Source organism: Haemaphysalis longicornis, unplaced genomic scaffold, assembly GCF_048455015.1.
Source record: "Haemaphysalis longicornis isolate Haplotype H1 unplaced genomic scaffold, Haemaphysalis longicornis Haplotype H1 scaffold_2, whole genome shotgun sequence".
Lineage (NCBI taxonomy): Eukaryota > Metazoa > Arthropoda > Arachnida > Ixodida > Ixodidae > Haemaphysalis > Haemaphysalis longicornis.
The window spans coordinates 139272840-139284585 of NW_027526295.1; the positions used below are offsets into that span (position 1 = coordinate 139272840).

At 45.9% G+C, this 11746-nt stretch overlaps 1 protein-coding gene across 1 annotated transcript; it reads left to right on the forward strand.

Moving 5' to 3' along the window:
• The first annotated feature begins 403 nt into the window (after positions 1-403).
• On the forward strand, positions 404-7050 carry LOC144169269 (small ribosomal subunit protein mS26-like). Its single transcript, XM_077698334.1, has 4 exons — positions 404-774; positions 2810-2947; positions 4555-4678; positions 6776-7050. Exons 1-4 carry the CDS (start codon positions 509-511, stop codon positions 6965-6967), a joined length of 720 nt encoding a protein of 239 aa, XP_077554460.1. The 5' UTR covers positions 404-508; the 3' UTR covers positions 6968-7050.
• The last annotated feature ends 4696 nt before the right edge of the window (positions 7051-11746 follow it).

Here is an 11746-nt window from a genome sequence, read left to right on the forward strand (position 1 = left end):
GCCGAAGTTCTGACTCTCACCACTGCTTGAATGTATCACACGTGGTGTTGCAATATATATCACAAAGGGGCTGGTAACAATTCACTCATACTCACACGTTGTGGGCAAGCCAACGACAAATAATTCTTGTTTTTCTCCATGTAGCAGTCCGAACACGGTGCCCCTAAAGTCCCTAGATGAAGGTACTTCAGATGCCCCCAACACAAGGCGATGGCTAGACGTGCATTCCTCCTTTCCATTTCACTTGCGTGCGAACTAGAAATAAAAATTGTTGGCACGCGGCGTGCGAACTAAAAATGAAAAATTGTTCCCACGCGGCGTGCGAACTAAAACTAAAAATTGTTCTCACGTAACGTGCGAATAGGGACACCCTCGCTTCCATTTGCTTCTGCCGCCGCAAGCCACAGCCATCCACAGCCAGGGCTAGGCGACGCACATGGCGGAGCCCATCGGGCACTGAGTGGTAGCGGTAGATAGAGGCTGTGCTGCAGTGAACTGTGAATGAAATATGTTGCGATCGTCGTTCTCGAAGGTGACATTGATGCGCATCAAGAACGCCACCCAGGATGCGATGCATCAACGTGCCGACGTTGCTCTGTTGCCGGGGCTGCACCAAGTGAGGTGGAAGCAGCCGAGAGGCATGAAACCTCGCTGGATGCCCATGGCACCCACGAAGTTGTTCAAAATCAATCTCGGCCCGCCCAAGGACTTCGAAGAGATTAAGCTACTTCAACAGATGCACGCTGCCTACCGCACCGAGATGAAGGCGATCAGGTACGCAAGAACCTGCCAATGCAATCCGTCGTTGACTTTTAACCGACCGAAACTGCACATTTGTGATCGGCAGCATAAACTGCGATTAACTATTTCTGTCCTACGGCACCGTACTGAGAACGTGTTAAATGCGTTTTAATGCCAGGCGTTTAAGCTGCGTATACAAATGTTGTTTACATTGAACCTTGGCGTTCGCGTATCGTCAGCAGTTCAACGAGTTGCAGCGGTCGCATGCGCACCCGGGTTTGTCAGTGACGGCAAGCCTCACTCGTTGGTCTCGAAAGAATCACTTGGCTCGCGAAATGTTCAAAATGTTACCTTACCATATCCAATTTGCTATGACGTACGAGCCGGCAATATTCGCCGCTCGATGTTCAAGTTGGGTCTGTCGCAGTTATGTCCCGTGTGATGGCAAGTCTGCCCCACGTACTGCGATTATTACGGTTTGTGTTTATTGATTCGAAAGGAAGAATTCACTGCTGATTGTCTTGTATATACAATTAGAGGGTACACTTGCGTACAGCGCAGTGTGGAGGAGGGGAATATAGGGGGGTAAGAATAGGATGGAGCAGGAAGGAGTTAATAGGAGAGGTGCCACCGTAGCGGCAGTCATCTCTAGCAGAAGGAGGATCGCGGTCCAGAGCGGGTCACCTGAGCCGAACAGCACACAGACTACATTGTACAACACGGTGATGGGACAGTGCACAGAACTTGCGCAAGTTTTAGTACTCCACACTACAGCGACGGGATAAATTTTGTTTCATCCAGGAAGATGAGAAACTGATGGAAGGCCTCCCGGCGGATGAAGTCTGTTTTCTATCTATTGGTGTCGGCTGACCTAAGCCACCGCCAAGGAACATTATTGGCCGTTGTAGTGGTTCCTGTAGTTTTATTTGACCATACCGTGCGGCTTGCCGACTGTTAACTGTTTTTAGTACATCACTGTAGCACGAAAGTGAGTTTTTCGGTATCCCTCGTGTATTTTTCAGGTCAAAAAACGTCTTTCGTGGCTAGCATAGGGCTTAGGAAGTTATCACAGGCTAGTTCCTTCGAAATCTTCTCTGATGGAGGCGAAAAGCAAAAATGCCTGTGTGTTCGAGATTCAGGCACACATTGAAGATCCCCAGGTGGTCAAAATTGATCCAGAGCCCTCCACTATGGCGCGCCTCATCACATTCGTTGCGTCGGCGCGCTAAACCCTACAATCAATCAATCAATCAATAGTTCTTTCAAATTGAACCAAGTTGTGCTTCGTCTGCATGGCCCGTTTAGGCTAAGGTGTTTCATATGATGTGATTTCTACCATGTGATAGCTGCTGCAGCAGTGTGGAATGTGGCAGCCTGAGCTGTTCTTTTCAATCGGCCTGCAACAATGTGACTTTTGTCAGTGCATTCCACCCAAAGTTTCTTCTAATTTCTAGAAAAAAAGAAAGGGGGGAAAGTATAAACGGAGCAGTGTTTTGCATTTTGTTAACAAGAAAATTGTTTTCTGAATTACAAACATGGCCAAAATTCTTTTACATGAGCACTGCAGATACATTGCAAAGGTCTAGTGCTTCGTAGCTTTTTTCATGTTTCTTTGAGTTTTACAGGGGCTTGTATTCTTCCTATTATTTTGTTGTTTGGAAAGCGAGGAGTAAAAAAAATTATTTCCACTTTTTTCAATGTGGCGTAACGTCGTGTGAAATACAGCAGCACGTTTCTCAAGTAACTGGGGAAGATACCCTTCCAGGTACTGTTCGGTGCAGCTCCTACCAGGGAAAACGCACGGGTTATTTGCCTTCGTTGTAGTTTCTTCAGCAAGCTGCTCTGGCGGTCCATTTTTCGCAACATGTGGCACCACGCATTGTATCGTGCAAAAAGAAAAAGTTTAAGGTGGCAATACTGATTCTTGCCATTTTCACGCACGTCTGATGATATCGGTTATCATTGGATGCCAAACTCATAGCCAAACTTGTTTCTCTGATCTTTGGGTTCTTAAAGGGCGAACGGCGTTCTTTTTTGTGTGTGTGAATTTTCCGTTTTTACCCCGCAGAAACTTCTGGAAGGAGCAGAACCAGAGGGACTTGGAGTTGGCCGACAAGGACTCACTGGTGTCGCAGGAGGAGGAGCGGGAACACGAACGCTTGCTTGAAGAAAACGAAAAGGAAAACCAGAGGGTCGCCAAGCTGAGGTGCGTTTTGAGTGGCGCTGTAGCGAAGAATAAGTAGTGAGGTTTGAGATGTTGGAGCTGACTATTAACTTGCTTTAATAAAGTTAGCTAAAAATGCGGTATTAGTCTGCATTAAGAAGGCAGCCTTATTATGAGCCGACATATTTAAACCTCGTTTTACTGAGTACAAGGTCTCGATATTGATTCAAATTTTACATTCCAATACTGCTCTTTTCCCTGTCTTGTTTGTGACTGGAAGAACCTGAGCGAGCGACACTTCTTGAGAACTGTGGTAACGAGCAGCACATTCCGTGCCGGTTCCAGTGATTGTGTTTTGGCCTGAAGTCTGGCCGGTCATTTCATACCAGGCACGGCAGTAGGGGTCAAGAGTCTACGGAAGTGTTAACAAAAATTTTTATCATCCCTTTCGAAAGAAAGCTTTCTGACATCAGAAGTGCAACGAAAGTGCGTCCAAACCATCGCTAAAAGTGCATCCCACCTTCGCTGCAAGTGGATCCAACCAATCGTCAAACCTTCAAGGACCTAAATCGCAAACAAAGAACAAATCCATTTGACAGTTTTTAGCCTACTAAGTAAACGCATCTATGAACGAGCTAAATGTATTCCGATATGTGGTTCATGAGTGCTCCTCTTTCATGATCGATGCGTGTATTGTCTTATCTAGAACCATTCCTTTTTCGTGATATACAATAGGTAGTTGTTTTGGCATGATGGAAGCCCGTTCTTACGCATGTGCCATGTGTCAAGAGATCTTAGTGGAGCCTTTTGGCCGACCAACCGCCGGTCCATGGGGAGGGAAATGCATTAGTTTTTTTGAAAGGACGTCATTGGTCTCACTAAGAAAGCTTTAAAAATATTTCATGCCTTTATTGAGTAAATAAAGAGATAACTTAGTGAACAGGAACACAAATTACATCTGTTGTTGCTACCCTGGATGTGTAAGAGACCTGTTGCTGTTTCTCTAGCTAATCATTTCTTCTAAAACTGAACCTGGCTTATCCAAATCGACAATCTTGTCTTGACGTTCTTTTGGTAAACTTTTAGTTCCTTATTTTCGCACCTGCTAGAAAGTTACATTATCTGTAGAAGTAAGACTACTCAGTGACTACAAATGGCTACACAAACAAAAACAACGTGGATATTTTGATTCAAGGAAAAAAGGTACAGTATTTGAAGGGTCAAATGCGAAGTGTGCCATGAATTCGGTGCTCTGAATATTTTTGGTGGGATTATGATTCTCTGGTGTTGAACAGCAGTCAGTGAGCTGAGGAATACTTTCTCTGCTTTTCAAAAGCAATAACTGCTGTTCCTTTGAAGGGGTCTTCATGTCTTAACACTTGTCTGGCAGTAGCTTTAGTTCTAACTTCATAAATACTGCCGCTGCTAGTGACAGTTAATTAGGCAGGGCCCTTAGGTTCGCAACAATGTTTGTATCGCAGGGTCATGCTTAGAATGTTGTATTTCTTTGAAAGTCTCAGCTGCAACAATCTGCTCCGCCCTTGCACTTCCATTGCCCAATAACCGAGTAACTACACCGCCAATCCCCCCCTCCCCCATTCTCTGTGGCGCTATTGGAGCCTGGCTGTGTCACGTTCTGCCTCTTCCAGGATGCAGCGGAACAAAGAGGAAGAGGAGAAGATGGTGCAGGAGCTCCTCCAGAGGGAAGCTGACGCCAAGGCCAAGATCGCGGCACTCAAGGAACAAGTGGAGGAGATCGTGAGGGCAGAAAAGGTGGGTGGGGGACAGAGCACAAATGCCTTTGACAGCAATAATGTCGATTGACCCTTTAGGGCGAAAAACCTGCAATATTTTTCATGTCTGTAAGCTCAGGCAGTGTAAAAAAATTAATGATGGTGTGTCGCGTGACTGCGTCTAAGAAAGAGTGAAAGAGGGCAAAAAAAAACTGTTTGGTGGAGTTGCTTGCACCCTAGAATGAGGGGGGAAATAAGGTGAACAAACGCACTTCCTAACCCGGCACGTCAAAAGGTGTTAATCTTGTCTGTCTGTGTTTTAGGGTAAGCTTTGGATAGAAGACAGGGAAACTGAAATCTACGCATGACGTACAGGATATCGCCGAACAAGGGCGCTGATGAACTAAGCTTAGGCAGGAAACAACCAGTCTGTGCTGTTTTAAACACTTCTTTACTATTTATTCGAGCAAACTGAATGGAGCAATGTCTAAAACACACTGGGAGAAACGACCTTTGTCAACACTGGTGCAACTCAGTCGCTTGTTCTTGAAGCTGTTGCTAGCGCGCACCAACGATCCACGGTGCTACTTTCTGCGCATCCTTTCATGTGCACGCATGAGACTGCCCAAAATGGCCAGCTGATATTGGCGGTGAGGTCGCAGTGACGATGCTTAAAAGGACCCTGCAACACTCTTTGAGCAGTGCCAGTAAACCCGCGCGATGTTTAGCTTACACTGCGAGGAATACCTGAGCCAAATATTACACGTGCACGTGAAGCGGTGAGCGCGCAAATCGCTGTGAAAGACGCGGAAAAACCAACCGTGCTCTCTTCAGTTCTCCTCATTATGCACCACTGGCATGGCCTAAACGACGTCATTCGGGCTATCGCTGTCCTATGGGCTGTTATTGGTCAACTTCGCGGCTAATTTTTCACATTTCCTGTGACGATCCGCCGTCGTCGGCACTGTGTACGAACCTCTTCTATGCCTGAACCTGTACGCACATTTTTGCCATTTCTTTTGTGTTTTGAGTGCGCGTGGAGTTGGAGTAATGAGCTCAATACTTCTCTTTCAACCAGACCACTCGACAACGCACGTTTATTGCTTCAAAAACACCCTACCAGCCCAGGCGCGCGCTTGCGAGCAGGCAGCCATGCCTGCTTTTTTGTGGCACCAGACCGGAAATAAACCCCTCCACCTTACGGAGAAAAGGAGAAAACTCCCTGTCCTGTGAAATATCGAAGGCTGCGGAAGAGAACGCCACGAGCCGCCCCCTCTCCGGGAGAGAGCGCGCAGCTTTCGTCACGTTGTTTGCAGCCGAGTTGAGAAGGAACGATTATGCGCGATTTCTCATCGCGCGTAGTTTCGGCTATAGTGAACGTATTTTCATAATTCTTGCGGGAGGAGATTGCTGTAACAATAGACTTTACCCCAAAATATATTCCTAGTAGTCGGTGGTAAGTGCTGCAGGGCCCCTTTAAGGGGACAAATCACCAAACTTTGAAGAACGCACCAGGGGAATGTTTTCTGAGTCGCCTGATGTGCACAGAGCTGTATTAGTCAACCATCTGGAGTGGTTGGCTCAGATGTATCATGAAGGCTGGACACGTTTAGTGACGGTGTTCAAAAAGTTGAGTACCTAGATCTTGAGAAATGTGTCCCCTGGACTCCTTGGGTGGCAGGCCGGGCCAGTGCAGGCATGTCAGTTTCGTGTCTCGTGAATGTCCCCTGCGTATTCTGTTCGTTTTGTGTAAACAATCAGTGCAGCCCAACATGTACCATTGCCAGCTAGCCGCCATCTTAGTGTTTTTTAGCTAGCACTTTTAACACGGCTAGTTCACTAATTTTGAGGAGGAAAAGGAAACGTCACCTACTTAAAAGGTAAAAGGTTGCTGTGGAATTCCTTGAGTATAAAAGATGGTTCATTGATTTCAATTGCTTTGTCACTTCGCATTTGTGAGTAAGCCTGAGTAGAAGCTATTGCCACACGTTTTAGATAGTGCACTAAAGATCAAACTATTCAGTTTAGACGAACCCAAGAAAAATAAACAGCCGTTCTTTTTAAACTTGCTAACACTTTCTGGAGTTGCATCTCCCGGGCCAAATTCGCCTCTGTCTTTCCCTACTGTGTTGCGTAGGAGAGGAGTTCCACGTATGTGACGCTGGAGAATCTGGACGAAGCCATCGAGTTTGCCATCGAGAACCCCGTGAGCTACAGCTACGCCATCGATGCCCAGGGAAAGGAGATCTGGGAAGGGACGCCACACTACCAGGTGTACACACAGGGACCTGCCCCGGCACATCCCTTGCCCTTCAGGAAAAACTTCTGATCAGGGGTGGGGGTAGAGCCACTGTCCTGTGTAAGTGTAGTGTTTGTAATCAAATTGTTGCGAAAGAACGGCACCTATCTTCAGTCCGTTGCACTGAACTCGTCGTTTATGTGAACGACCTCTTATTGTGAACACATTTGCACCATTTTGGTGGCTCGCTGCGTTCAAGTTAGCTTGCCGAGTGCCTTTTCTCACCTTGTACAATAGAAGGCAGCAAATAAACAGACACAACTGTAGTAATTTTTGGGGCGTTTGAGCTTTTTCATGCGTATTGGGAAAAGACGTTTTGCTTTAGGGCTCTTTTTATTTATAGCATTTACAACATTCAGATCCACTGGCAACAGTTCACCTCTTTTCTCTGCTGCATGTTAGAGAGCGGAGTAACCAGAAGTAATGAACACACCAGTGGTCCATGTAACAGCACAGAGGTTGACCGTTACAACATCGTCAGGTGTACTTGCACTTCGTGGCTTTTTGGTGCAAGTCTCTGCATATTGGCACTCTCACTGCAATGCTATGGTGGATGTGGAGTAAGGTAGGAGTGTTTGGCTGCCAGTTTTGCTCAGACCTGCGCATCCTAGCTGACGCCTAGTGTCGCTAGATAAGGTTACCGAGTATTACCACTCTTTTCTCATATCGTTACGTGCCACCACCGTGATTGGTCAGTTCGCATCATGCGAAATTTGTTTACACTGCGACGGTTTATAAGCGCCGCCATTTTGTTGTTTATGCGTTTCAGTCGGCCAACTCTGGCGGGCTTAGCTTGTCCTCCCTGTTCTGCAGCTGCGCGCGACTGACTTCGTTTCGAATGCAAATTAACGATAATGTGTGTTGCAGTATTTCAGCAGCAGAGGTGCGTCCAAAGATGACGACGTGTGTTGCAGTATTTTAGCAGCAGAAGTGTGTCCAAAAATGCTGTTTTGCAGCATCTTCAGCAGTGTGGGTAACAAAAGACCCGCACAAAGTTAGCGGCGAGGCTGTAGATGCGGCAATCTCGCAACACTGATAAACACCAAAATGGCCGCCCTTGCAGACTTGCAAGTCTCAGTGGTGGTACTCTGATACCTTATCTAGCGATACTAGTGAAGCCCTTCACTGGGGCCTCTGTGGACAAGTACAGTTTCAAACAAGGTAAGCAAGTTCAGAAGACTGGGCTGCAACTGCTGTGCACAGAAGTGAGTTTGAAACAAAAACAAAATGAACTTGAAACTCGTGATCGAATGGTGTCAAAGAAGCAACCTGTGGAACCCAGTACCTGCACGATGAACCAATGCACTGGCTGAACTCCCCGTCACAAGTTTTGTATTTGCAATGTCCATGGTGTTGGGAGAGCAGTAGTGGGTAGCGCAATGTTGTGTAGAGAAAGGAATGGCTCCCCGTAAAAAGCAACCTTGATCCAAGCACTATGCCCATGTTAAATTGACCCCAATTTGAAGCCGCAGCAAGCTCCCACACATTCAAGACGAGCAAGTCTTCAGAGCGAGCCATTCATTCTTGACGAGTACAAGCATTTGTTACGTACTCAGCTCAGCCATGGAGAAATGCACAACAATTAAGTGTATGGAACAGAAGCAACTGTCAGCAGTTCATATAAAATGCAGATTATTGTTTTCAGAGCGTCCAACATATGGCAACAAGCCTCGCAACTCCTGGCCTGTCACTTGAATGTAAAAGCTATTTTTCCTCGCCCTTAAACATCTATCTGGAGCAGAATCAGTTCAAAGTATTACATTTGCATGATACATTGTCGGCGTCCTCACACGCAATCAACCATTACGACTGTGTTGTGTCCATAAATTGTGGATTTTGGTCACTAAAAGCTGTACCTCTGGCCTTACAAGTCGAGAGAACAAATGAGTTGGTAGGACGTAAGCTGACCTTTTAGAACAAAGTGAAGCAAATAAAATGAAGTTCCCAGCTTGTATATTATGAATCTATTGTCCATTTTCCCCCGATTCTCGCAGTGGTGTGGATGCTTTACTCGGGGCCTCAGTGTCTCCAATTTGTCTCGGCACACAGATGTGGAGGTCCGAGGGCATCCCAGTTTTAATATAAGACAGCCTTTATTGCCCCCTAAAGAAATGTCTGCCCAGCAATGCATTTGTGCTTAGAGGTGAAACCGACTTAAGATCAGTGCGAGCTTGCTCTTTGTGAGCTAGCTTTCCCACATTGTGTGTTGCGCAGTGAAGCATTGCCATCTACACGGGAAGTATGGTTACAGGCTGATACCATACCCGCTCTCCACCACCACTGCCGCTCTCAAGAGTCATGTGCCATATTTTCACGCATATAACCCGCACCCCCATTTTCCGTTGGCGAATAAAAAGACTATATCCCCGCATATTGGATGGACCAAAGCTACTGCTCAAGCAACATTACACATTTGCTTATGCAAAAGAACTTACCTAGCTTGACTATGTAACTAGATGACTTGCCACATACATTTTTTAAGCTTGCACTGTGTGTGCGGAATAAGCACTGTCAATGGGATAACAGTGGCCGAGTCGCTATTGCTGCTGAAGGGGCATCACGGCCCAACGCACATTGTGGTGAAAGCTGCACCAAGGGAAATACCTTGCATATAATCCGCACCTCTATTTCACCCCTGAAATGTTCGCATTTTTGGTGCAGGTTATATGTGCAAAAATATGGTATACTTTTTAACATGCGCAACGTTTCCCCCCTCGACATTGTGCAATGCCGCGCGCTCTCCGGTGGCCACCAGTGCTGCATACTGGAGCCTGCACCCTGGGTGATGTAGCCACGCTGCAATAAAATGTCATTGTCTCTACCCACAAATTGTCTCTGTCCTTAGACTGCAACATAGAGATCATGTTGGTGTCCTATCATTCAGCATAGCAAGTCTCCAGAATAAGCTGAACCCCAACATAGCAAATCCCGCCAGACTTCCCTCTTCACAGAGTGGAAATGCTCTTTTTGTGCTACAATAGAAGCCCAGTACTTGTCAAGTTGCAGACACCTCTGAAAAAAAAAAAAAAAAAACACTTTGTGACAACAAAACGGCATAACCGAAAAAGCAAGATTCGGCTGCAAGAGGAACTACGTCTGCCCGATGCACAGCAGAAAGATGGGTAGGTACTGCGTGGAGTATATTCCTTGCTGTGGAGTCTTCACTTTGCCCGTTCCACTCTGTACACAAAGCACTGGCCTCGTGAACATTGATGGTTGGGAAGGACTTCCCACAACCAGATTTTCCCTGTACAACCTATCCGGTGTTGATGCAGCAAGTCAAATAATTTAAAATTTACCCTTCTCAGGTAGCAAAACTGAAGAGAGCTTTGCAAATGTTGTTTTCCCCCCTCCCGCAGTTTCAGGAAAGAGAAAAGCCACTAATTTCAAAACTAGTTTCGAGGTTAAAAAGTGATGCTCGCACCCCTCTCCTCCGTTCCATCTGAACAACAAGTTGAAAATGACTTGCAGCTTTATATACCCCTAAAAAGCAGCCCAGGCCATTTGGCCTTCAAACCTTTTCTGCATCCGCATGTGGTTCACATTACCATTGTTTAGCATCCACGGGCATGGACCTCTTGGTTGGGAACATTATACAGTCAAATCTTGATATAGCGAATCACGCAGGACCGCCAAAAATCATTCGTTACTTTTAAATATCGTTGTGATAAAAAACTTGCGGCTATATGCCAGTGCTCATACCTAGGAGTGAAAATGACATACCTTGGAAGTTTGCACATGTGCACACAAGCAAACTCTCATATCAAAATGTTGCACTCACCTCAAGGCAGCTTTATTTGAATGAATCGGTTATTTTCTGCTGGTGAGTGCAGCACGCACGACATATTCCACTCTGCGCAATACTTCATCGGTTACATCGTCGCAACGAGCAATGAAAGTGTGGACTTGTTCATGTGCTGTAAAACATCAATTTTTTTACACTATCTCATCTTCTTCTGTATTTTGCGACTCACACATCTTCACTCACATCGGGGCGACGACTGCTGTTGTTTCTTCTTGGCTGAGTCGCTAGCAGCATTCATCATTGGATCTTGCACAAACTTCGCAGCAAGACAACTCACAACAAAGAAATACCTGCCTGCACACGTGAATAGCGTGAAGAATGACCGAACCAGCTACTGAAACTTAAAGCAACGAGAAAAAGAAAGGGCAAAGGCAGCTAGGCTGGCTAGCCTGCTGCACATTCACCTACAGCTTTGTGGTGGTGCTAGCAATTGCAACATGGTGATGATGATAGCTACTCCGCTTGAGGGAACACACAGAAACAGCGGTTGCTGTTTCACGCGAGGGTTACGGCGCTGTTACTTCACCCGAATTCATAATACTGATGCTCCTCAACTGTAAAGGAGAAAATAAATTACGCGCGTTATTCTGAAATATGCGCTGTACTGAAATTCGTAGTTGCGAAATATTTTTACATTGGAAATATAGGCAAACTGGCGGGGACTTTGAAAAATGTTCGTAAATGTGAGAAATTCGTTAATGTGGCATTCATAGTAACGAGATTTGACTGTACTCCTGCTAGGGCAAGAGTTCACGTTTGAGTTTCCCGGCTCTTTACATGCAGTGTCATTTTTATCGCTCTTCGTAGCCATCTTCCTGTTTTAGATCAACGGTCCTATACACTGACAGGCTAACAAATTTTAACCAGATCAGAAGCATATCATAAACATTTTAGTAAGCCTTTTTAGTCACCGAATGACCAAACAATGGTTTCTGGCACTCATTGGCCTTTGGTGCCCTTGCGTCACTAAAATACAGATACCACTACTAGAACTTCCTTGGTGC